Source organism: Mixophyes fleayi, chromosome 4 (genome assembly GCF_038048845.1).
Source record: "Mixophyes fleayi isolate aMixFle1 chromosome 4, aMixFle1.hap1, whole genome shotgun sequence".
NCBI lineage: Eukaryota > Metazoa > Chordata > Amphibia > Anura > Limnodynastidae > Mixophyes > Mixophyes fleayi.
The window spans coordinates 204,801,260-204,828,751 of record NC_134405.1 but is presented as its reverse complement, the minus strand read 5'-3'; the positions used below and the strand labels follow the sequence as shown (position 1 = coordinate 204,828,751).

General features: G+C 42.2%; 1 protein-coding gene across 1 annotated transcript in view; it reads right to left on the bottom strand.

The window, feature by feature from the left end:
• Positions 1-24,713: 24,713 nt before the first annotated feature.
• Positions 24,714-27,492, bottom strand: part of PDLIM7 (PDZ and LIM domain 7) — a 66,261-nt gene continuing 63,482 nt past the window's right edge. Inside the window, exons 16-17 of the mRNA XM_075205975.1 lie at positions 27,343-27,458; positions 24,714-26,844 (exon numbers count right to left, since the gene is read on the bottom strand). Coding sequence (XP_075062076.1) covers positions 26,758-26,844; positions 27,343-27,458 — 203 coding nt within the window. The 3' untranslated portion in view covers positions 24,714-26,757. The remainder of the gene's footprint in view (positions 26,845-27,342; positions 27,459-27,492) is intronic.

The following is a 27,492-nucleotide window of genomic DNA, read 5'->3' as shown; positions in this document are numbered from 1 at the left end:
CATTTCACTGTGACACATACCTTAGGAAATGTCTCAGGTTGTGGAAGTGGACTTGCTGTGCAGTTGACATTGGTTCACCTATGTTGCAGGTCTAAATTAATGTCCGGTCTTCACCAGAAACTTCCACATTGAAGGAAGAGATGGACTTCGCTGTGGTACACCTAAAAGTCATGCCCTCCACGGTTTCTTACACAAAGCAGCAGCCGACATAAGAAGGCCCAGAAATTAAGGGATAAAACACCAATAAATACAGAGAGGCCAAAGATTAGGGCGAGTAGCTCATTTTAATTGTCAGGAAACAAGCTGAAGGTCAAGGTCACAGGATGTCAGAGATGGTTAGAAGACAAGCTGGGTCAGAAATTAATAATCAAAGCAAATATACAGACTAGGATACAATAGTCAAAAATAACATATTGTTTAGGCTGACCGAACTTTTGAACCTCTGCTAACTATAGATAAAAGAAGAACAGGCTGTGGCGCATACCTACGCCGTATGTGAGTGCACCTGGCACCAGATAAAAAAACACTTTGGGTGATGGGTCGAGCATGTCGGAATGTGACATGCTGCCCCCCCCCTCCCTCTAGAACTGCAATTTGAATATAGATATAGTCTGAAAGCTGCTATATGGATTTACAGAAGATTCTACATTTTTTTGTTTTATTACAGATATTATTTGAATATGGAATTATACTTTAATACAATTTGCTTTCATTTTTCACCTGTTTTTGTTACTCTACACATGCTACCCATGATTGTCACCAAAATATAGCACAAATATTTTGAACATAGCCCACTAATATACATACATTTATTGATTCAAATATATACTGTATATAAACTTCACCTTCAAAATTGAATCAATACATTATGACATCTCTTCCCCTGCATCCACTTGCCACTTGACCCCATTCCCTTGCACCTTCTCTGCTCCCTCTCTTGTGAGGCCTGCTCCCACCTTGCTCATCTCATCAACCTATCCCTCTCCTCTGGAACCTTCCTCTTCTCCTTTAAACATGCTCTCGTCTCCCTCCATACTCAATAAAAACCCCTTGACCCTGCCTCCTTCTCTAATGACAATCCTATACTTTTCTTTGTTTGTCCTCCAAATTTCTTGAACAGATTGTTTACAAACATATTGCCTCCTTTCTCTCTGCTCAGTCACTCCTTAACCCACTCCAAACCAGTTTTCTATCCCTCCGCTCCACCAAAACTGCCTTCACTAAGGTCACTTATGACCTTCCCTTCATTAAATCTAAAGGACACTTCTCCCTTCTTCTCTTTCTCACCCTCTCTGCTTCCTTTGATACTGTTGACCCCTCCCTCCTTTTGCAAACTTTGAAATATATAAGCTGTCCACTGTAACACTGTCCTTTACTGGTTTTCCTCTTGCCTCACCGGCAGCTCCTTTTCAGTCTCTACATATGACTCCACATCCCACTCTTCCCTTACCTGTTGGAGTTCACTAAGGATCCGTTCTTGGCCCCCTTGTCTTCTTCATCTACCTCCTCCTTTGGTGACCTTTTCTGCTTCTTTGACCTCCAGTGCCACCTCTATGGTGATGACACCCAAATCTATCTTTCAAACCTCAACCTCTTCCCTTCCCTTATGTGTCATGTCTCCTGCTGTCCATTGACATGTCATCTTGGATGTCCCAGCTCTTTCTTAAACGCAATATTTCGTCCATTCCCCCCCTTCTAGGGCCCCCTCACCTCCCCACCTCTCTCTTACTGTTAATAACACTACCCTCCTTCCTGTTCCTCAAGTTCAATGTCTTGGGATCATCCTTAACTCCTCCCTTTCCTTCAAACCTCACCTTCTGTCACTCTCAAAATCCTGCTACTTCTACCTCCGGAATATATCCAAGATATGGCTCTTTCTCACCAAAGAAGCCACCAAAACTCTTTTTCACTCTCATCTTGTCCCTCTTAAGTCTAGCCTCATTGCTGCTGCCCACCTTATTTTTCTTTCCTGACATTCTGTCTCTGCCATGACTCTACCAGTTGCTACATTGGCTTCCGTAGCCTACAGAATTAAATTTAAACTCTACACCGTCTCCTTCAAAGTTCTCATTCAATCCTCCCCCACCTCCTGCCGCCCCCTCTGCTCTGCCAATCATCGCCACCATGCTATTTCACTGATTGCTACTTCCCATTCCCTTCACTAGGACTTTGCCCAGGTTAGCTTCTACTCTTATAGGCTTTAATCATGCCCTTAAGTCTCTTATCTTTATTCAAGCCACTCTCCTTTCCTCCTAACTTCCTCAGCTTTCACCCCCAATAGCTACCACATAATTTGTGTCTTCCCATTTCCTTTAGGATGTAAGCTTGTATGAGCAAGACCCTCTTTCTTTGTGTTCTCCATTTACTATTCCATCATGCACTGTACTTCTTGGCCTGCTTCCCTAGCCCTATTTTCTCACTCACTGCCCCGTAAATAATTTACCTATACTTGACTATCGAGAGGAAGTAACAAGGTTTCTGTAGGTGAACCTGCCATGTTATCTGTAAAGTATTTGTTCAGTATGTCTGGTCTTTGTATTTTGTTTTTCATGTAAGGTGTTCATTGTGTTCTGTGTATGTTTCCTTTTTGGTTTTTTTTTGGTTTTTTTAAATATTTAGATCAAATTGGAGCATTATGCATATGGAACATGCAATCTATTACATAGCAAGTAAATGCCCCTTCTAAAGAAGTTATCTGCCACAAATAGCCAAATGCAGCAGCCTAAAGCTTGGAGCAAATGGCACATATATAGCTACATGGTATTACGAAGAAGAAAAAATGTCTTTCACTCTCAAAAGGGCTATATTCTTTTGTCATAAATGCCCCTCAATATTGCTATTCAAGCCACATCAATATTAAAACATGTAACAGTAATTCTACCATACATATGGAAATATTAAACGCCATAAACATTTCAGAAATTCTATTTATTTATTTTTATTGTTCATGAAAAGACAGAACAAATGTACAAAAATATATAATTTACCCTCCGGGGCCTGGCAAGCTATGTGATCTGCGGCATTCTTTATGACATATTCAGAACGTTGGGACCACAGATGCATTCTTGGAGCTTTTCTGTATTTAATTATGTTCTTAAACATTCCAAATCAATTTCATTCATTAGTTGTGGAAATCCAAAATGAGCAAATTAAACCACATGTCTTTCACTACAATTCCTTAAACAGACACGATGCTGAGTATAAGGTGAGCTAAAGGATTATGTGTTCGGGGTTCAGCATTGTCCAGTGTCGAGTACTGTTGGTTGGTCGTTGAAAACAGTGTTGGTTAATGAGTAATCTTTGAGCCCAGCACATAACTATGGTTTTATTTGAACCATAATTTCCTACTCTTATCCCTTGAGCGTGTGACTCTTATGACAAGTGCAGTGGTTAATTTTAGTGGTGATGTAGAATTTAAACTATGTGTTAACATCAACATGTGGAAACAATCGCTGATTTTCTGAAAAGGCCACTGAGCTTAAAATGCAAGTTACATTAAAGGAGAGAGCATCATTATACAAAAAAAAATAAGTTAATGTCCCAGGAATATTTAAAATACTTATCAATATGTGGACAGTACAAACATTTTTTAGCTCGCTTTATTGACAACAGTTTGATCACTTGGGTGGTTCCCAAATGACTGATTCTGTGACCAAATTGCCCACACATGAATGGCCAGCTGGTACGGTCATTTAACCCAATCAATAGACCTAGGAATAGTGTTGAGCAAAATAGGCGCAAAATTTCACACAAATTGACTTTGGCAGAGAAGACCATTTCACTGAGGTGTGGAGTTACAGGGATAGAATTTTCGAGTTCTGCTTTTACTTTGCCATTTCACGATATGCCATTTTGCCTGTGTTTTATAAATCTACATTTTGCATGGTTGAATAGGTAGATGATGTCTTTCGGAATTGAAGGTACTATCCATCATTATATGATTACCAATATGTGGCACAATTTGTGGATTTAAAAGACACCTGGGGGTAAATGTATCAACCTGCGCTTTCTGCAAGTCACTAATATTAAGCGACTTTGCAGGGCAGGTTTAAAACGGCAATGTCTTTACAGGCAAAACTTGGAGAAAAAAAAGATGTTTCAAACCAGAACCAGATTAAGACCCATAGGGCCCTAGACACTTTTTTGATCCCTGCCTCCAACATCTGTGCATGCCAGATACCTTCCCCATGTCGTTTCTTGGCACATTTCCACCATACACCACTATTTAGAGTACTTACCCTATACATGCACCCAACATTATTATTTTTTTCTCCTTGTAGTTTCATAACAGCTGTAGGGCAACAGGTTGCATAATACTGGTCTGCTTAATCTGATTACACTAAATTGATCCTCCATCAAGTTTTATTTAACACCCTTTACTCACAGGCAATGCTCTCTCTGTTGATCCTGCAGTGCTTGGATCAACAGATCCAAGCACTGCAGGATACCATAGCTCTCTCAGTTAGCTCATTATAAGTCACTCAGACTGCGTACAGGAAGAGTAGCACAAAAAGACTGCCAGAGGAGTGTGTGCCAAGTCCTGAATGGTAGAGCTTAGCACATTATAAAAGAGGCACTGACGCGGTGCAGCACATGACCATGCATGGTTTATACCTTATGCATTTTACTGTAGTACAGCCACAGGCAATGAGTAATCTGAATTGAGACATACCTCCTGACAGTGTGAGACAGTCCCCAACATTGTCCCATCAGACTCTGACAGTTGGTATACTGTGTTGTTTTCTCCTACCAGTTTCTACAGATTTGAACATCTGCTGGTGTCCTTAGCGGAGTTGTTGCATTGCTGGATACTAAGTTTTTGCGGCCCTGTTTGGAAAATAGATAGGTACTGCTGAACAGCAGAGCAACTGGTGAACATTCGAGGCCTCACAATCCCCAACCAGCCCCTACATAAATTAATAATTAGACCTTTCCCCCACCTTCAGCGCTGACATTAAATTAATAGCATTTGCATATAATAAACAGCCCCCCAGCCAGTCCTGGTAACAAATTAATTAACAGCACATGTCGTCCTTGGAGCTGCCCCTGCAAAACCAAGTGTTTGCCTTATGTGTTTGCTGATATATCTTAAAAATGCATGTGGTGGAAAGAGTGAAATGTTACTTCAAAGTGCAAAATGAATTCTATTAAAAGAATGGGATGAAACCAAGGTTCTGCACCTTTCAGATGGCGGAACATACAGGCTCAAAACAAAATGTTGTTTTTGTGGGATGGGATCATGTAAATAATGAAAGGGGTGGTGAATGAGCAACTACAGGGCCACTATTGTGATTTCTAAATGATCCTTACAGATGGGGAGCATGTATTTACGTCTACTACTAGCTATAGCGTTTCTCAAATATGTGATGTATAGTAAAAATTATCTTTTAATAAACATTGTAAAATCTATATATGTACAAAATGGATAAGTTTCACAGTGTGACAATACTTCTCAAATGCATACAATTATATTGAGGGAATCCATTAATGGAGAATGGCAATCAGCTATGACTAGGTAAAAGTTAGTTACATTATAGATATTATTGCCAAATACAGTACAATGAACAGTTAACACTGCACCATAAACATAGCTATTCACAAGAGAATAACATGTAATATATCTCTGGTCAATCACTACTGGGCACTTGCAGGAACAGTGAATGTAGAAAGCTAATGGCATGACCTGTATCTAAACAGATGTGCTTCTGTATATCACATAAAGGAGAAAACATTACTTAATGTCAGGTACAAGAAATGATATAGAAAGCACATATAAGGAAAATATGTAGACAGTATGTAGTCTGACCCACTGGCTTTCACTATGCAGTATTGTTTGGGTCTAGGTTTTCTGTTACCTAAGCATTTATGGCATGTCCAGTGTATGACAATGGAAGATAAAATAAACTTTTAGGAAGCAGGGGTCAGCATACATTCCACTTTGACTGGGTCCATTGGCCCATGCAATGTAAGACAGAAGAGTTAGAAATGTTCTCTAGGTTGTGATATCTAGTTCTAAACACTTCCTTCCCAAAATAAGGTTACAGGCAAGGGTTGACAACTATCTGGAGCAAGTCAAAGTAAATGGCCCACAGTGTTGTTGCAACTGCTCTCATGTTTACAACCACATACTATTATAAAATGAATGTAAAGCAAACCATTCATAATGAACTGACCGTCATGTCCTCCTCCAGGATAATCATGTCTATATTTATTTCCCTGAAGCTTTGTGGGAAATATATTGTATGGGCTAGAGCAGGGGTCGGCAACCCCCGGCACGCAGCCCCCTGAGTCCTGGCACGCCGTCCGTTCTCAATGACAGCTCACTCCTTCCCCGACACTGAACTGCAGTTCAGCTCTTCTCCGGCTGTCATTTATAAAAAATGACAGCCGGAGAAGAGCTGAACTGCTGCGCTTGCGCAGCAGTTCAGTGTCGGCTGCACAGTTCCTCCCAAGCACCTTTGCGGACCGGATCACGCCTGGAAGAGGTAAGTATAAACTTATATATTTTTTTATTCATTTATTTGTGTCCTAAAAATTTATTTCATGCAATTCTGAGGCTATAAGAGTCATTGGGGGCATTTTTTCTCTATCTACAAAATTTTTGGGAGGCACTTTGAAGTGTGAAGAGAAGGGGGCATTACTGTGACATAAAAGGTATTGGGGGCAACTGTGGCACACTATGTGTTTCTGGGGCAACTGTGGCATACTATGTGTTTCCGGAACAACTGTGGCATATTATGTGTTTCTGGTGGCAACTGTGCCATACTATGTGTTTCTGTGGGCAATTGTGGCATACTATGTGTTTCTGGGGCAACTGTGGCATACTATGTGTTTCTGGGGCAACTGTGGCATACTATGTGTTTCTGGGGGCAACTGTGGCATACTATGTGTTTCTGGGGCAACTGTGGCACACTATGTGTTTCTGGGGGCAACTGTGGCATACTATGTGTTTCTGGGGCAACTGTGGCATATTATGTGTTTCTGGGGCAACTGTGGCATACTATGTGTTTCCGGGACAACTGTGGCATACTATGTGTTTCTGGGGCAACTGTGGCACACTATGTGTTTCTGGGGCAACTGTGGCATATTATGTGTTTCTTGGGGAACTGTGGCATACTATGTGTTTCTGGGGGCAACTGTGGCATACTATGTGTTTCTGGGGCAACTGTGGCATACTATGTGTTTCTGGGGCAACTGTGGCATATTATGTGTTTCTTGGGGAACTGTGGCATACTATGTGTTTCTGGGGGCAACTGTGGCATACTATGTGTTTCTGGGGCAACTGTGGCACACTATGTGTTTCTGGGGCAACTGTGGCATACTATGTGTTTCTGGGGCAACTGTGGCATACTATGTGTTTCTGGGGGCAACTGTGGCATATTATGTATTTATGGGGGCAACTGTGGCATATTATGTGTTTCTGGGGGCAACTGTGGCACACTATGTGTTTCTGGGGCAACTGTGGCATACTATGTGTTTCTGGGGGCAACTGTGGCACACTATGTGTTTCTGGGGCAACTGTGGCATACTATGTGTTTCTGGGGCAACTGTGGCATACTATGTGTTTCTGGGGGCAACTGTGGCATATTATGTATTTATGGGGGCAACTGTGGCATACTATGTGTTTAGGGGGCAACTGTGGCATACTATGTATTTAGGGGGCAACTGTGGCATACTATGTGTTTCTGTGGGCAATTGTGGCAAAGTATGAATTGGGGGCACAACTATGTGGCATAAGATGAATTGGGGGCACAATTATGAGGTATGATGTGAACTGGGGCACAACATTTTTTTATTTTTTTTTGCTGGTCCCTTACTGTTAATATGATATTAGCCTCATAAAATGAGAAATAATATTTTATATATATATATATAGCCGCCGAGAGGGGAGGAGACGGCTACAAATTGCCTGGGCCTGCATGGTGGCCCGAGTTCCCTCTGGAGACCTAATTTTGAAAAAAAAATAATTATTTTAAAAGTACTTTTTTTAAAAAAAAATTATTGAGTGCAGGGGGATCGGTAGTAGCTAAATCCCCTTCAGCTCAGGTACCTTCAGATGCCAGGTCATGTGACTGCAGTGATCACATGGTACTCGGCAGGCTGCTGGTTATCTTCCCATGCTGTGCAGTGGAGAATAAGGTAAGAAGAAGGTGTGCTGGAGAGGGGGCATTTGTGACAAAAGGTGATGGAGAGGGGCATGTGTCACTAAAGGTGCTGGGCAGAGGGGGGGAGGGTGGGATTAAAGCATGTGGGCAGAGGGGACATATATATGAGCAAAGCTGCTGAGCAAGGGGGCATGTGTGAGTAATGCATTTTTCTGTAAGAGGGTGGCCTGGTGCTTTTCACCTGCTAGACACGCCCCCAATGATGTTCTGCCACACCCCCAATTGTACGACCACTTGCATGGTAAAAAAATGTTGTGCCGCGGCGGCACAACATGTTTTTTAACTATGCTTAACTATAAGTGAGGACACATGAAGTTGCTTTACTGGGGCCATGAATTTCTCTAGGCAACTCTCTATGTGTGTGTGTGTGTGTGTGTGTGTGTGTGTATATATATATATATTACACACACACACACACACAACTGGCACACCTGGGCTTGACTAGATTTTAGCCGGCACTCCGATAGACAAAGGTTGCCAACCCCTGGGCTAGAGAGACCAAACCACCTGGCCTACACATGGACATGTGCTAATTGCACCACTGAAGGAAGTCCAACCATTCTATCAATGCCAGCTTTCATCTGTAAAAACAAGAGGGGCTCACTGGACAATTACTCTCCTGACCCCCTCCCCCCATTACCCTCCCCTCCCTGCCTGTCTATATGTCCAAGGACACCCAAAACAACAGAAGCTGAACAGGCTCTAACTAAAAGGGTCTTCTTTTAAACTTAGTTGTAGAGTCGTAAATCCTGGACGCTGATCTAATGGAATCTGATCTTATTGTTCCCATATCAGGATATATCAAACTAAATTCATGTTTAGATCTGCAGTCTTTTAAAATGTGCTTGTTGCAATCAATATCACAAGACCTCACTGCAGCATGGGGGTTCCTTAGTGAAATTTGATTTAAGAATTGTTTGCTTGTATATGCCAATCTTTCCTTTTACACCAGAAATTCCTAAGATTCCATCTGAGCCATTCTGTTTAAGTATGCTGTGTTCTCTGCCTTGTAATCTTGCTGGGAACCTTGGTAGCAATATTATCAAAACAAGAAGACATAATAATACTATTGCAGTATTGCAAAGTCTGAACAGCTCATCTCTACTGCCACAACAAAGTTAGAAGGACTAATTACCTTAAAGCTTGAATTCCCCTCACTCTCATATAAGATGTTATGATCCTTGAGACAAATAGACTGGTTGTTTTGTATGTCACATAGTATTTATCTGAATAGGATTATATGAGCACCCTATTTTCAGTACTTAGGCTTCTTGTTCCTGTAGGATGCTCCGCATTGTACTTTTTGATACATTTTAGAATTACACAAACAAAAATAGCAGTAAAGAATATTTGCAAAGGCTAGCAACCCTGCATCCATCCATTACAGAATTCAACAGAAACCGTTGTATTTGTTTAATAGATGCAACAAAATACACACATTGTGACTCTAAGTAACAACAAAGTAAAAACCATTCATTTGTACTTTAAATCAATGTTTTTGTAATTTAATTCCCTACATTTTTGCTATCCCTAAAATCGCCTGGGTGAAACATCTGCCTCATTATAGGAATACACCTAGATAGAACTAATCAGACCTTTATCTTCAGCATCAACATTTATTTATATAGCGCCAGCAAATTCCGTAGTGCTTTAAAATTGGGGACAAACACAATAAAAAACAAACTGGCTAAAACAAAGAGGTGAGATGACCCTGCTCACAAGCTTTATCTTGCTGCAAATCAAAGCAGAGAAAATAAAAGGTCTTCCTCTACCTCTCTCTTCTTTACTCCCTAATCCCTACCTTTCACTGAAGAGGACAGGACATAAAGTAAACCAATCTGTACATGGTCCTGGGATTTGTTCACTTACATGCAAAGGAAATCAGAACACAGGCATTACTGGTAAGGCCATTGGTGGACATAGGAGGGTGGGGTACTGGTGTAAGGGTCCTAGACTGACCAGGGGGCTCGCCATCCACAGATTATCTCAGCGTTAGCCATGAAAGCTCTTTCTATTTCCTTCTGTGTTGGCAGGGAATCTCCAGTCTCTGCGTGGGAGAGCTGCTCCACCTACACCAGTGACAGTTACACGATGTGACCTGACATCACACTCATCTTCTGTACAGAGAGGAAGGCAAGGAGCGCTCTGGCTCCAGTCTGCATCACAGCATCAGATCTCTAGTCACCTATCATTCTCACCACGGGGTGGGGGAGTTTCAATCAATCACAATCCATTTCAAAGTGTAAGGAGGCATGTGGGGAAGTCTGATTGTTATGTAAAGGTCATGTGAGGAGGTCTGATGTGTATGTAAAGGTCATGTGAGGAGGTCTGATGTGTATGTAAGGGGCATGCTGGGAGAATTTAGGGAGATCAGATGGCATGTAGGGAGGTCTGATTGACATGTAAGGGACATGGGCGGAGGTCTGAACGGCATGTAAGGAACATGTGAGGAGGTCTGATGTGTATGTAGGAGGCAAAGCTGGATTATGGGGGGTGCAGGGGGCATGTGCCCTGGGCCCCCCCTCTCCCATGGGACCCCCGGCACTTGCCATGTACATCAGCCATCAGATAAAGTTTTATTTATATTTTTTCAACTAATCGGGACACACTCTGGCTTATTAGTCATGAGCTCCTTTGCTTCCTGGTGGCTGGTTCCCTAATGTGGCCACGGATCTATTGATCCATCCCTCCCTCCTCCCCATGATCTGTCTGCCTGCCACCAGTCTCTGCTCAGCCAGAGGTCAAATGGGACGTGCACCATGTGACTGGTGTCGTCCCATATGTACAGAGAAGTCTCCACAGCAGCTGTAGCAGCAGCTGTAACAAGGTAAGTGTGAAGGAGGGCAGAGAGGGGGCTGATGTGTGTGTGTGTGAAGGAGGGCAAAGGGGGGGCTGCTATGTGGGTGTGAAGGAGGGCAAAGGGGGGGCTGCTATGTGTGATGGAGGGCAGAGGGGTGAGAGGCTGTTCTAATGTGTGAATGAGGGCAGATGTGGGAGGCTGTTATAATGTGTGAATGAGGGCGGGGGGGGTGCTGCTATAATGTGCGATGGAGCGCAGAGTGGGCTGCTATAATGTGTGAATGGGGGGGAGGGGGGTCTTAATGTGGTGCCCCAAAGCCCTATTAAACAGCACAGAGGAAGTGCATAAACGCTTTTAAAATGCAGGGCTACAAGGGGTTACTAGAGGCTGAGGAAGACACAGTGGGAATGACAGTTGACAGTTGAACTGAAAGGACGTACCCAGGAGGATGTGCAGGAAGGAGGAGTGTGTGATATAGCAACAAGAAAGGGGAAGCTGACATAAGAGACTGATCTACTGCTGGAATTGGTGATATTACCAGCACACACGGCTGGAGAACGGCTGGAGACACACAGTGGGGCGTCCAACACAGTTTCCACGAACTGCAGAACCTTTTCAAGGTAAAATCCTAGCCTGCAGTGTACTGCACACACCCCAGCGTCAGAGGGAAGAGTGATGAGAGAACAGCGCCATCTTGTGACTGATTTGAGTAACAGTCCTGTGTTTTGTTATAATCTTTAACACTGCCTACAGTTTAACATCTACCTTTTAGAGAGAAAGTACAGAGATTTAATCAGGTTTATTAACCCTTCTGGAAACTTCTACAGGATATTTAAACACTACAAAATTCCTGTGCACAGTTCAACCCAGGACTGAGTGTAAAATATGGTAACGTTACCAGGGATAATATTGGTGCACCAAATGTTTTAGATGAATGTTAATGTTAAGTGATTTACCTAAAAATTGATTTATTGATATTGAAGATGTTATCGCTATTGTGCCTTATACTCACCAAGTGTATATTATATGTTAAATGCTATTGTGCTCTATGTTGATCAAACGATTATTTTGTCATTACTATTGAGCTGAAGGGGTCAGTGGCGCGGTGGCTTACTAAAATTATCCTTACCACATTCTTAATAAACCCAAGTTGTTTAACCAGTCCCTTTCATTGAAGTATTTATCTCCTGACCACCGGATATCCGAACAGAAAAGAACCTGACTCGTGTCCGGAGGACAAGGTAAGGGAAGGAAATCCCATCCGTCTCGACCACCACATTAATATATTTTGTGATTTGAGTGAAGGGAGGGGGGTTGTCTTAATAGTACATGGGAGGGAGGTAGGCTATTAATTTAATGGTGGAATTTGGAATTTAATGGGTGCTATTTTATTTGTGGGGTTTTGGTGAGGCAATTTAATTTATTAGTTGGGCTATTTAATTTAATACTGAGATCTATTAAATTAAGATGAGGTGACGGGACCTTTAATTTAATGCTGGGGTAGTTTGGGGCTTTTAATTGAATGTGAAGGCTGAGTTTGGGGAGGAGGGCTATTTATTAAATGTGAATATTAATTATTTAATGTTGGGGATGATTGTGGGAAATGGTTATATTAAATGTAAATGCTATTAATTTATTGTTGGGGCTGTTTGGAGGAAGGGAAATAGGTTTATTTATGAAGTGGGAATACTAGTATTTTAATGTTGGGGCTGGAAGGAGGCCTAATTATTACATGTGGGTGCTGTTGATTTAATGCCGGGGATGGTTGGAGTTTTCTAGATTTCAAATAACCACTTTTTTTCCCAAATAGGGCCTCCAACATTCCAGAATTCAGACAAGCAGCAACTGATCTAAAGTAACCAGCAGCCACAAGTGGTGATAGTGACAAGAACAGGTAGGAGAGAGCAGGACAGTCTGCCAACTGTCCTGAATCTGGTGGGGCAGTCCCGAATTTGGGTGAATGTCTCGCTTAGTCAGGATTTGGTCCAACAACAAGAAAACTTGGGAGGTATGTCCCGCTTCACACTGTACTGCTCATGAAGGCAGAGCTGTATGTACCTAACAGTAATGCACACAGTTTTGCCTGTGTATTTGCCTAAAATTTGCCCCTTGCATGCTGATTATGCCCACTCTGGTGGGGTGTTGTGGAAACCACCCTCTAGAAATCCCACGTTTACCCCTGTTTCCCTTCTACCAGAAACTGTTTTATAGCTGCAGCACCTCTGCTCCTGGCCCGGCATTCTCACTACTAGTGAGCATCAATGCAACGAAAACAGTAAATCGGATAAAGAAATCATGAGGATTTTCTAGTCACTGGAATCCTGAACAGAAGATAATATTTACATCTTGCATATTGTTTATGTGACCGGGTATTTTCTATTCTGTTCTGAGTCTAGAGCAGTGGATCCCATACTCTCTCAGTTCGAGACACCCTTAGGGTCTCCATAATTTTTTCAAGGCACCCCTAAGTCAAAATAATTGCTATGCTTAACCAGTTTACCACCTGTTCTGGCAGCAGCACCTCTGTGAGATCGCCGCTGCACTCTAGAGATCTGTGGCGCACAGTTAGGGAACCACTGGCCTAGAGAGTAGAAATCCAAGGGATTTACCTCCAGAGGTCAGAGCTTTCAAACGGACAAGATTGTGGAATTTCTGCTGGGGCTATGAAAGTAGCCTTCCCGAGGACACTGTCCTTTATTGTCCGACAGTCTCACTGCAGGAGAGTGGTTATGCTGCTGACTCTTCTCGTGTTTTTTAGTTTGATATTACTATCAGATATTTCCCCTTTTAAATAAACCTTGTTTATTATGCATTGATTGGGGTCTGAATTACTTAATTTCTTGTTTAAGATATCAAGGGGTAAATGTATCAAGCTGAGAGTTTTCCGGCGGGTTTGAAAAGTGGAGATGTTGCCTATAGCAACCAATCAGATTCTAGCTGTCATTTTGTAGAATGTACTAAATAAATAATAGCTAGAATCTGATTGGTTTTTCAAACCCACCAGAAAACTCTCAGCTTGATACATTTACCCCCAAATCTTGTTACCATTAGCCAAAACCCACCATTATTCCCTAATTGATATTTTATTGAAACTGTACATACTTTTGATATCTTTTTTTACTTTTAAAATGATAAAGCTGGTATTTTATAATTATATTGTTTATACATTTTTTCACCCCTTTCTGCTCTTCACGTCACTCAATCTATTCCCCACCACCATTCCCTGCCACAGGGAGTATACAAAATCTATTGTGACTCCCTGTGTTGTGTCTGCTACAGAGGAATCCACTTCCTATTCTGTACCACCAACATAGCTTAGAACTGCACACAAGTGATGGGAACTGTGATGAACTATGTCGGGAGAGGGGGGTATTGGTGTAGTGAGGAGGTGCTATTGGTATAGAGTCAACGTGAAATTGGTATAATGTGGGGATAATCGTTATATGTGGAGTGTATTTCTATAATTGGGGGGGTGGGTCATTGTTGATTTATGTAATGTTGCGGGTATTGCAGTTTGCTTTTTATTGATGTAATGGGAGTGATAATAATGTAGGTGTCATTAAAGTAAATAGGCCTGTTTGTTAAATAGAAATGCTATTGATTTAATGTTGGGGCTTAGAGTCTTTATTAGTTACTTGGCTTTCCAAAAGGTGACCCTTTTCCATACAGAGCCTAGCATCCGGACAAACAGCGAGTGAACCTAAAACATTAGCAGGCATGAAAGCTGCAAGAACAGGTAGGAGAACAGACTGACTGCCAACTTTCTCCATTGTGGTACGACTGTCTCGCTCACTCAAGATTTTGCCCCAACTGTTATGTCTCTCTTCAAGCTGGCCTGCTTTAAGGGGAAGCCACATGCACCTAACAGTGGAGAGTGCAGAGTTGCTAGTACTTTTGAAGGGGAAGTGTTTGGCATTGTGTGAGGCCCACAGCAACGGCCCGCCTCATGTCGATTTGACCCTGTCTAATGACAATTCTAATTTCCAATATATCCCTGGTTGCATCCTCAGTAGCCTATTTAGACAGGTATTTTACTTGGACAACCTAACCTCAGCAAGGCGTATACTGTAAGCTCCCCCAACCCTTTGCTGACTTCCACATTCTGGCTAAATATGTTAATTTCACTTGAAAGAAACAGCTTGAATAAGCCCTTGCTTTAAGATGTCTCAAAGGGCTTCCTTAATATCTTCTTACATTGAATTGATGCAACCAACATCAACACAGAACAAAGACCATTATAAATTAACTCAATAATGTCTTAATCCTTGGCAGATGTCAAGGAAACACTATTGACAATTTTAAAATACTTTGCATCCTATACAATACAGTTTCTTTCTTTCTTGTAGATGATGACACTATGCACTTAATATTAGACCATAGGGGGCCCCTAGTCTTAATTGCCCCGGGCCCCCCAAAGCCTTAATCCAGCTCTGGTAAGGAGCATGTAGAGGGGTCTGATGGCATGTAGGGAGGTCTCATGGCATGTAGGGAGGACTGATTGACATGTGGGGAGGTCTGATGGCATGTAGGGAGGTCTGATGGCATGTAGGGAGGTCTGATGGCATGTAGGGAGGACTGATGACATGTGGGGAGGTCTCATGGCATGTAGGGAGGACTGATGACATGTGGGGAGGTCTCATGGCATGTAGGGAGGACTGATGGCATGTAGGGAGGTCTGATGGCATGTAGGGAGGTCTCATGGCATGTAGGTAGGTCTGATGGCATGTAGGGAGGACTGATGGCATGTAGGGAGGTCTCATGGCATGTAGGGAGGACTGATGGCATGTAGGGAGGACTGATGGCATGTAGGGAGGACTGATGGCATGTAGGGAGGTCTGATGGCATGTAGGGAGGACTGATGGCATGTAGGGAGGTCTCATGGCATGTAGGGAGGACTGATGGCATGTAGGGAGGTCTGATGGCATGTAGGGAGGTCTGATGGCATTTAGGGAGGTCTCATGGCATGTAGGGAGGTCTCATGGCATGTAGGTAGGTCTGATGGCATGTAGGGAGGACTGATGGCATGTAGGGAGGTCTCATGGCATGTAGGGAGGACTGATGGCATGTAGGGAGGTCTGATGGCATGTAGGTAGGTCTGATGGCATGTAGGGAGGACTGATGGCATGTAGGGAGGTCTCATGGCATGTAGGGAGGACTGATGGCATGTAGGGAGGACTGATGGCATGTAGGGAGGTCTCATGGCATGTAGGGAGGACTGATGGCATGTAGGGAGGACTGATGGCATGTAGGGAGGTCTGATGGCATGTAGGGAGGACTGATGGCATGTAGGGAGGTCTCATGGCATGTAGGGAGGACTGATGGCATGTAGGGAGGTCTGATGGCATGTAGGTAGGTCTGATGGCATGTAGGGAGGACTGATGGCATGTAGGGAGGTCTCATGGCATGTAGGTAGGTCTGATGGCATGTAGGGAGGACTGATGGCATGTAGGGAGGTCTCATGGCATGTAGGGAGGACTGATGGCATGTAGGGAGGACTGATGGCATGTAGGGAGGTCTGATGGCATGTAGGGAGGACTGATGGCATGTAGGGAGGTCTCATGGCATGTAGGGAGGACTGATGGCATGTAGGGAGGACTGATGGCATGTAGGGAGGACTGATGGCATGTAGGGAGGTCTGATGGCATGTAGGGAGGTCTCATGGCATGTAGGGAGGTCTCATGGCATGTAGGGAGGACTGATTGACATGTGGGGAAGTCTGGGGTACATGTGGCTGCTCCCAGCACCAAGTATAGATGCTAAACCTCTGCATCAACCACGGGTGTGGGGGAGACCAATTTGGGAATGCACGATGGCAGCCCTGATTACTTGCTATGCAGGCTTTAAATCAAGTCAAATGGTGAATAGATTTGCCAAATTCTGAAATATGACAAAATGTCAGATTCCCCGTTTGTGAATGTATTCTGAAATCAGTCCTACTTCACCAAAAATTAATTGAAATTCCACCAGGGTCCCTCTGAATTTACTGCAATGAAAGACCCTCTCTTCTTAACAATTTGCAGGATTCACTTTACAAAGATGTTAAAATTAAAAATATTACTTACCAGTGATTCAGGTTTCTTCAGAATCAGCATGAGCCCAGGTGCCTCAAATGGGCCTATACTGTTCTCCACTATGTTGCTACCACTTGGCTGTTTCAGATATGCAACAGTGGATTAGATGTCCTTCCCCCATGAACTTGCTATTAATGGAAATGAGATGTTCATAGGACAGGTGCATGGATAACACCATTGTCTGTTTGTAACTGGCCAGCCCTTACCAGCATAGAGGAGAGCAGAGCATTAAAAACATTGAGGATCTGTGGATTGGAAGAACACTGCCTTGCTGTTTTCTAATACTGCTGTATTTTAGCTTAACATGATGAACTCCACCATAAACTACATTTGTGGTAGGAGTGAAGGTGTACTGGTGTGACTTGTTTTGCAGAGCACTTGACAAATGAAATTTCATTTTATGGAGTGACATTGTTGTAATGATATAAAGGGTTGAATGGTTCATAAAAGGACTTGAATTTTGCACCAACTCACAGGTTGTAGACATCAGGTCTTCTCCTATACTATTATTGAGACCCTTTTTGCCCATCAATGTTGCACTTTGACAGAGAACTGCAATTCTGAGACACCTATAATAATTAGGGGTGTGCACAGGGCACTTTTAGTGTTTTGGGTTCTGATTAGCTTGAGGTTTTGGGTTCTGATTTGTTTTGCCAAAACACCTGATGAAAGGTTTTGGTTCTGATTTAGGGTTTTGGGTTCTGATTTATTTTTAAAAAAGCCCTAAAATACATTATTTTGGTTTTTTTACACTCCTACGCTATTATTAACCTCAATAACATTCAATACCAATCATTTCCACTAATTTCCAGTCTATTCTGAACACCTCACACCTCACAATATTCTTTTTAGTCCAAAACGTTGCACCGAGGTAGCTTTCTGGACTGCGTAGTGGAGTGGCCCCGGTACCCAATTTGGTACCGGGGCCACAATACCTCCTCCAACTGGTCTCAATTCCACTGCACATATGGCTGCTCCTCCATCCTCTGCAGCATATAGAGGGTGGTGTTCTAGCGTGTCAATACCTTTTGTTTTCGATCATGACAGTGCATTTTAATTATTTTTGGATTTTCCCCCAACACTTAATGTAGTTTAATATCTGATACGCATCTATCTGGACTGCGTAGTGGAGTGGCCCGGTACCCAATTTGGTAGCGGGGCCACAATATATCACCCTCAACAGGTCTGAATTCCACTGCACAGTGGCGGACACCGGATGGACGTCTAAAACCAACATAGATGTTAAGACCGCAGTTCCTCTTTTTTGGGACTGCACAAACAATTAACGTAGTAATATAAATGGAAGTTACTATTTTTTGGAACTACTGAAATAAAGAAAGTATTAATAGAATCGGCAGTTACTCCTTTTTTGAACTACAGAAAGAAAGAACGTAGTAATAAAAGTGGCAGTTACTCTTTTTTGGAACTACAGAAAGAAAGAACGTAGCAATAAAAATGGCAGTTACTCTTTTTTGGAACTACAGAAAGAAAGAACGTAGTAATAAAAATGGCAGTTACTCCTTTTTGGAACTTAACAAGAATTATATAATTTTGTTTATTCAGAAATGATGAGTCTCTCTATTAGAGTGTAATGCCCCTTAAAACTCCTTTAAATAAAATAGTACGTATTCTAGGAGACCCTGTTTATATATTTAACTTGGTTCTGCAAAAATATGCATGATGATCACTGGACAGAGATCTGTAATAGAGCAGCGATTAAAGTGGCCTGATTAAAGGTCATGTAAGATCTTAAAGCACTCACAATTATATAGAGACTGTATTCTCATTAAAGACGCTGCCTAACGTGTCTAAAAGTTGGCACTTATGTAGCGCTTGCTTCACTGGGTGATGTGAGCAAGCGGAGTGTGTTAATATGGAGAGACCCTATCTAAACATTAATATGATAGAACAAATTGCAGCGCTGTATACGCTGTGTGTAGGTAAGGTAGGGATCTCAAATACCATGACACTCTGTTTAGCCTAATCCCTGACAATGTAATATCACGGAAAGCCTATTTGCTTATCAAGGGCAATGCCTAGCTTCTGCTAAATCAGACAGAGTATGCAGCGCACGTCTAACACCAACATAGCTGTGCCGGTGACATGGCCTGCAGGAATATCTCTGATGGAGATAGAACACGGCCCCAAAGAGCACATAATGCCAAAAAAAGAGTTGCAAGATGGAATTGTCCTTGGGCCTCCCACCCACCCTTATGTTGCTGAAATAGGACATGCACAGCTTAACAAACCAATCATTTCAGCGACAGGGCCTACCAAACTACTGTGGCTGAAATGATTGGTTTGTTTGGGCCCCCACACGAAAAAAGCTATTCATCTCTCCCTGTACAAACTAAACTGGCTCTACTGAGGCAAGATGTCGTCCTCATCCTCATCCTCTGATTCCTGGCCCCCTTCAGTGTGTACTTCCTCATCCTCACACATTATCAATTCGTCCCCGCTGGACTCCACAACCACAGGTCCCTATGCATTATCTGGAGGGCAGTGCTGTACTTGATTGAGGAATTGATAATTCATTTTTATGAACATCATTTTTTCAACGTTCTGAGGAAGCAACCTCCTTCGCCGCTCACTGACCAGGTTCCCCGCTGCACTAAAAACTCTTTCCGAGTACACACTGGAGGGGGGACAACTCAGGTAAAATAGAGCCAGTTTGTACAGGGGCTTCCAAACTGCCTTTTTTTTCCTGCCAGTAACAATATGGACTGTCTGACATGTCTATTTGGATGGTGTCAGAAAAATAATCCTCCACCATTTTTTCTATTGTAACAGCATCCAATGCAACGACAGTAGACATGTCTGCAATGGTTGGCAGGTCCTTCAGTCCGGACCAGATGTTGTCTGCATCCCCGCTAGTGGGTCTTTTAGGAAAACTGAGCTTTTTCCTCGCAGCCTTAGGTGTGGAAGAAAATGAAGGTGGAGCTGTTGGCATGTCACGGTCCTCTTCAGAGGACAATTTCCTGACCAGCAGGTCTTTGCACCTCTGTAGACTTGTGTCCGCCGGAAACAGAGACACAACATACGCTTTAAACCGAGGATCGAGCACGGTGGCCAGAATGTATTCCTCTGACTTTAAAAGAGTGACCACCCTCGGATCCTGGCAAAGCGTACGAAGGGCTTCATCCACAAGAGCTACATGCTTGGTGGAATCGCAATGGTTTACCAGCTCCTCCCTCACTTTCTCTTGTAATATAGATTGCAGTATCTATTCTCTTGCACTGCTTAAAAATTGAACGAATTAAATGTAATATAGATTGCAGTACCTATTCTCTGGAACTGCTTAAAGAATGAACGTAGTAAATGTAATATAGATTGCAGTACCTATTCTCTTGCACTGCTTAAAAATTGAACGTATTAAATGTAATATAGATTGCAGTACCTATTCTCTGGAACTGCTTAAAGAATGAACGTAGTAAATGTAATATAGATTGCAGTACCTATTCTCTTGCACTGCTTAAAAATTGAACGTATTAAATGTAATATAGATTGCAGTACCTATTCTCTGGAACTGCTTAAAGAATGAACGTAGTAAATGTTATATAGATTGCAGTTCCTATTTTTTGGACTGCTGAAACAGTGAACGTAGTAATATAGATTGCAGTTCCTATTTTTTGGACTGCAGAAACAGGACTGCAATAATATATTGCGCTAGAATTTTTTTATACTTTTTAAATTATTTTTTAATATTTTTTTTTACTTTTTTTGTATAATTTTTTTTTTTTGGGAGTTTTTAATAATTAGACAATTACTATGGACTTAGCACAAAAATGCACAGGACTAAAGCACCACTGGACTCAGTAGGACAGACACTGGCCAAAGCACCACTGGACTCAGCAGGACAGAGCGCAGGACAAAAGGACCACTGGACTCAGCAAGGACAGAGCACTGGACACAAGCATAAAGCACCACTGGACTCAGCAAGGACAGAGCACTGGACACAAGCATAAAGCACCACTGGACTGATCACGCAGGAACACTACTACCCTACAACCTCCCTCTACCCTGATCACAGCCAAAATGAAAATGGCGGCCGCTAGCGGTGAATTTATGCAATCCGAGTCTCGCGAGATCCGACGCAAGACTTGGACGTCAGAGCCTCAGTTTCAGTTTTTTGGGTGCCGGAAATACCCGAACAGTGCTCGGATCCCGTCGGATCCGCACTGTTCGGGTGGGCTCGGATTAGCGGAATCCGAGCCCGCTCATCCTTAATAATAATAACAGTCCCCACCCTGTCATAAGTGAATAAAATGAGTCTAGTACAGGGTTTCCCAAACCCAGTCCTCAGGGCTCCCCAACAGTGCAGGTTTTCCAGATCACATGTGACATAATTAGGACCACCTGTGGATCTGTTACAATGTGTCAGTCAGTAATGAATACACCTGTGCTCCAGCAAGGAGATATGGAAAACATGCACTGTTGGGGAGCCCTGAGAACTGGGTTTTGGAAACCCTGGTTTAGTATATTACTAGAAAAATGGAAATTTTAATGAAACGAACATGCAGAGGATGCTCCACTGGACTCATTGACCATTGCAGTGCACAGGTGCAAAACCAAGAAAACCCTAGAAAACTCCCAACAAAGGAACAGCCTTAACATCTAGCAAAAGATACGGCTAAAATAAGTTCCAAATATTGATACACTGCATTTTGATTTTTGGGTGTGCTTCTTTAAATAACGACTACATAATTTTTGTACAGGAACAAAGTTTGGTTATGCATTTATGCAATGAAATGTGTTCATGTCTGTAGGTAGGTCTATTTTGCATCACCATGTTTCTTCTGCTGAGATTAGGAGCGTTGAGCCACCACGCGAGCCCAGGCGCGGCGCTCCATGATCTTCAAATTTGATAGATGTTGTTCTTCATTTCTCGAGTTGAGTGGCTGGATCATATGGGGGACACGTTACTGTGGTCAGCAAATAACTACAAACACCGTCCAACAATGGTAATTTCCTAACTGGATATTCAGACTTTTCTATAGTTTTGGGGCACAGATACAGTCACAACTATACGATTCGTCTATAATGATGTAAGCTGAAGTCAATAATTCATTGTTTGGTAGCGACTTGTTGACGCAGGATAAGAGATTAGTTATTCAGGTCGGGAAATATGAAAGACAATGTGTGGTATAAGCAGTGGTTGAAGGGATATGGTATATGCCTATATGTAATACCTCCTATTCCCATTTTAGTATATAGCTATATGCCAACTTAAGATGGATACAACATTTACTAATGCATTTAAAATAAATCCAATTGTTTTAGATTCTTTAAGTGACCTTCGACTAAATTGTATACCTGATATATCTTTCTAAAACCTATTATATACCTTATAATAGGATACCTTTAAATACATGAAGCTGTTGCACATTGTAGTGCCTATTTAATGCACAATTTTTCCAAAGCTCTAAAGAGAAATCATTGTTTAGAAGCATGATGTAAATGAGTAGACGTCTTACACATGTGGTTTGCATTAACACAGACCAGTCCTTGGGTAGATATAATAATGATTTAGGTGTCATCTTGGAAGCTCTTAATGATATAGTGTTGAGGCTACAGCTTCAATTGCTAATAACTTTCCGCAGCAATATGTGGATCAATAAACATGATATGCAGTCTCTCTGTATCCTGTAGTCAGATTCAGAAACCACTGGTATATTGTGAGAATAGAATCTACGTGCTCCCATGCTCCTCCACATTGTAAGCTCTCGAGATGGGCCCTCTCTACCCTCTGTCTCATGTGTTTACCTTCTCCATCATCCTCGTAATTCCTTGTTGTTTCGGTGTATGATTTATTTTGGATGATTTATTAAACCAACTGTCCAGCGCTGCAGTCGTATGGCACCATGTAAACAAACTGGCAATTAAGTTCTCTTGCCAACCTCTTTCATAAGTTTGCCTGCTGAATCTATAAAAGCTAGTCATGGTGAGGCGGCTTCACATCACCGCCCCTCAGCGGAAAGGAGAGGTGGTCAACAGGATGACTTTTTCTATATCATATAGTTAATATATGCAGCTTGTACAAACATATATAATAAATTGAAATAATTATACATTTGTTGATAGCTAGAGAAGCTCAGTTTTAGCTGTATTCTTCCTTTTATATCACTGGCAGACCACCCATAGCCCATCTTTATGGCCTGGTGCATGAACATTTCCTCATCTATTGAAATGCGGTGTTTAAGAAGTTTAAGCAATGATGAATGGAAGAAAACACATCAGAATGTTCTAATCAGAAAGTGGGTACAGTTAAAGTGGATTCAACACCTTCACCCAGAAGGCTTTCACCAGGCCCCCATATCTCTTGAAAATTAACATGTATGATTAGGGCCATAACGAGCGCGGTGTGGCCGATGCAGCCGCCCAGGGTGCAAGGCCAAGGGAGGGCCGCGGCCCCACACTTTTACACAAAGCACAGTCCCCTGATGCAGCAGTGCCGGTATGACCGGTGGGGAGCTCCATGCTATAGAGGCTCTCCGTCTGCTACAACGATAGGCTACCAGTGCGGTCATCTTAGAAGGAAATTGAACTAAGGAGCGCCTGTACAGTGTTAACACAGGACATTCCTCCTCCAGACTGCCCACCCTCCAGCTTTCACAATAATCACACACATCTCCTTAGGTCAGTCCACCAACTTCTCCAGACAGCCCACAATGTTTTCCAGGCAACCAGATGGATGATAAAGTGTTTCTCCTGTCCTCAATTTGTGCAGGTAAGTAATGCTCTCAACCTATAGGTTTTGTCTCCATCCCCCCATTCAACATAAGTCTCTCCCTCTACCTACCCATAGCCAGTGTCTCCCCTGCCATCTGTCTCCCCTTAGCCTGTGAGTCTGTCTCCCTCTGCCCCTCCCCCTCAGCCTGTGCCTCCCTCTGCCCCTCCCCCTCAGCCTGTGCCTCCCCCTGCTGTCTGCCTCCCCTCAGCTTGTGAGTCGGTTTCATTTATTGGTGGAGGCGATTAATTTATTGGTGGGGATAGGGGTAATTATTGTGCCTATTCATGGTGTGGTGATGGGACTATTAATTTAATACTGGGGAGGTTTAGGTGCTATTAATTGGATGTGGGGCTGAGTTGGGGAGAAACAAGCCTATTTATGACATGTGAAGGCTATTAATTTCATATTGGAGCTGGTAGGGGGGAAATATTCCTATTTATTAAATGTGAATAATGTTAATTTAATCTTGGGAAGAAGGCCTTATTTTTATCCATGGGTTTTATTGATTTAATGTCAGGCTGGTTGAGGAAGGGAGTCCTAGAGTATTCACTAGTTTCTTGTGCTTTCCTTGAGGTGAATAATAACAATCTGTTTTCCAAACAGGGCCGTAATTGGATCCAGGCAAGCAGCAACTGAACTAAGACATCAACAGCAGCACCAAATTGTTAAACAGGCAAGAAAAGGTAGGAGAGAGCTGCTCAGTGTTATAGAGTGGTCTAGTGCTCGTAAAGGCTAGACATGCCCACCACAGTAAGATGGTCACATCTCTTCCAGCAGTGTGCTACTGTTAGAAGGCAGTATCTACTCCCACCAAGATTGAGGGACGCCAACCTTCTCTCTCGCCCAGGGCACTAAAATTTCTAGTTATGGCTCTGTGTATGATGTATAGAACATTGAAATTGATTGAATCCAACAATTAGAAGATCAAACACAGTGATCTTCACCCATCAACGAAGAAGCATTTATTAATGTGCATTACATTAAAGCAAAGTGAAAAATAGTGAGATCTTGGAGATAAAACTAAGCAATTCACAGCACGTTCAGTTGAAACTTTGCATCATCATTACAATGGTGTAAACATTACCATTAAAGCACAGGCAAATATTTGTTTGCAGAGTATGCAATGGAGTAACTACCACTGAAGAATACCTCACTAAAATGGTATTAACTGAATAGTGATTTTTTTCAGTGTTATAAGCAGGGATGTACAAAGTCCACAACATCCTTTTATACAGGATTATGCTGAATGCAAGATTGAATCTAATGTTTAATTTAAACAGTGAGACTAAATCATTGTATCTGTAATTTTAACTCCCAATAGTGTGCACTAAAGTCACATGAAATCAGGATTCAGCTGGCCATATCCCAAGGCATTGCCCAAACCTAAACCATCAGAAACACTTAGGGCTCATTCACCCTGTAGGTTTAAATCTATTTTGCATGCGTTGCAGTCAGGATGCATGGAGTGAATTTGTTCTGCCTTTTAAGTGCCCAATTTTGTAAGGACAATTGATTCCTACAATCACCGTGCCTACCTTTTTCACACTAAAGCACAAAGTTCACAGCAATGGAAATGCTTCCTGAAATGTTGCTGGTATGATGGTCTCTAGTGTGCATTACAGTGTGAACAGGATAGGATGGTCATCACTGGAACGCATTATCCCTAGCTTACCAATTTCTTAACAAATAGTTGCCCTGTAGTCAGAGCATCCTGCCCATACTGCTTTTAAAACAGATGCAAACCCACTGTGTGAACAAGCGCAATGCATCCCTACTAACTGTATAGTCAGACTGACAATCCACATGTGTAACTATAAGGCCTCAGCATTTGCTATATACTAAGATTAGATCTATGCATTCTACCCCATGGAATCTTAGAGGTTTTACATTGCTGCTGTATTCACCTGTCTTCCCTATGCTCATTGCTATTCTGCCTGGCATCATGAAAATGTAACAGGAGTCCTCTGTATATAATGTACAGACATTATATAATTTATATACAAAAAAGGTCAAATCAAAACAGTATTTTGTGTACAGGAATTGTAAACTGCGCCCTATGTAAACTTCCCCTCCTCTATAATATCCCCAACAGTATCAAATTTGTCTACCTCATAGTTTGTAAACCAGGCCTGTCCAACCTGCGGCCCATCAGGTGTTGTGAAACTACAAGCCCCAGCATGCTTTGCCAGTAGACAACCTGTTGATAGCTGGAAGGGCCTGCTGGGACTTGTAGTTTCACAACATCTGGAGGGCCGCAGGTTGGACAGGCCTGTTGTAAACGATCTGAAGATCTCCATTATCTCTATGTAAACTTTCCAACTCTCAATCATGTGCCCCTCTCGCTCATGCCTTTATTACCTGCCTCAGCTGAGGTACTTTATGGAGTGTAAATATGAGCTCTGTCTTATAATATAAGCATTGAAGTCTCTTCCTTCAGAATACTGAATTGAAAAAAAAACAAAAAAAAAAAAACATACGAGACAAAAACAACCCAGCCTAAAATGTAGCCGGCTTACAATTCTGGTACAAGTGATGGTGTTGTCCGCTGCTTCAAAGTGTCAGTGCTTATGGCAACCTTTTTTTGTTTGTTTCTAAATACATTTTTATGACAAGTTTTACAATTATCTGGAATTGAACCATTTTCAGCTACATGGAGCTTTACTATAACTTTGTTCTTCTATTCTCTCTAAAAAATACAACATATCAGAAACGCAACAGATTGTAGGATGGATGCCTCACCTATTGAATAACTGATTAGCACCTACATTTATAATTAAGTATCACGTCAGCTGAAATGTAATATAAAACGTCATTATTTTGTGCCCTGGAGCTTTCTTCTCTCATTGGAGTGTGGGCCACATAGCTGTATTATATGGTGGCCACCAATAAGTCGAGTCACATCAAGGCTTCTCTCTTCGGTTGCTTCATGCAGGCAGCTGTGGTGTGTATGAGGTGTGCATGTCTGTGAGGCTGTGCAGGTAGGGCGGCTAATCAGACGTTGGAGAAGGCATGAGTCTTGCAGAGAGGCTTGTCTTTTTTGGAGTAAAACGTCTTGCCTTCCAGGTTAGTTTGACAGATCTAAATAAAAAGAATGTAAAGGAGTCAGGTCCTAGTGATTTAGTAGAGGACAAAAGCACAGACACAGAAATGACTATAGCAACTGAAAGTTAGCACTGCACGCTAGGGGGGTATATTTACTAAATTGCGGGTTTGAAAAAGTGAAGATGTTGCCTTTAGCAACCAATCAGATTCTAGTGATTTATCTAGTACATTCTACAAAATGACAGCTATAATCTGATTGGTTGCTATAGGCAACATCTCCACTTTTTCATACCCACAGTTTAGTAAATATACCCCTAGGTATTTTTTAGCTGCTCTTCTTTATCCATTACTGCAAATACTTTTCTTTGGTTAAAATATCAATATTTAATGTGGTGCAAACATTGAGTTGCTTGAAGTGTAAAATATTGGTATTTTAACCAAATTAAAAGTATTTGCGAAATACCAATATTGTACATTTCAAGCAACTCAATGTTTGCACCACATTAAAGTTCTTGTGGCTTAGGATGCACTTACAGCACAGACAAAGCAGGTGTCATGCCAGCTGAATCCCAGAGCTTCTAAGAACCGATCACCAGCATCAATCTTAAAATCACAGCCACGACACTTGGTACCAAACATCTTCTCATAATCTGTGAAATAAAACAACTATTACGGTTCATGAAA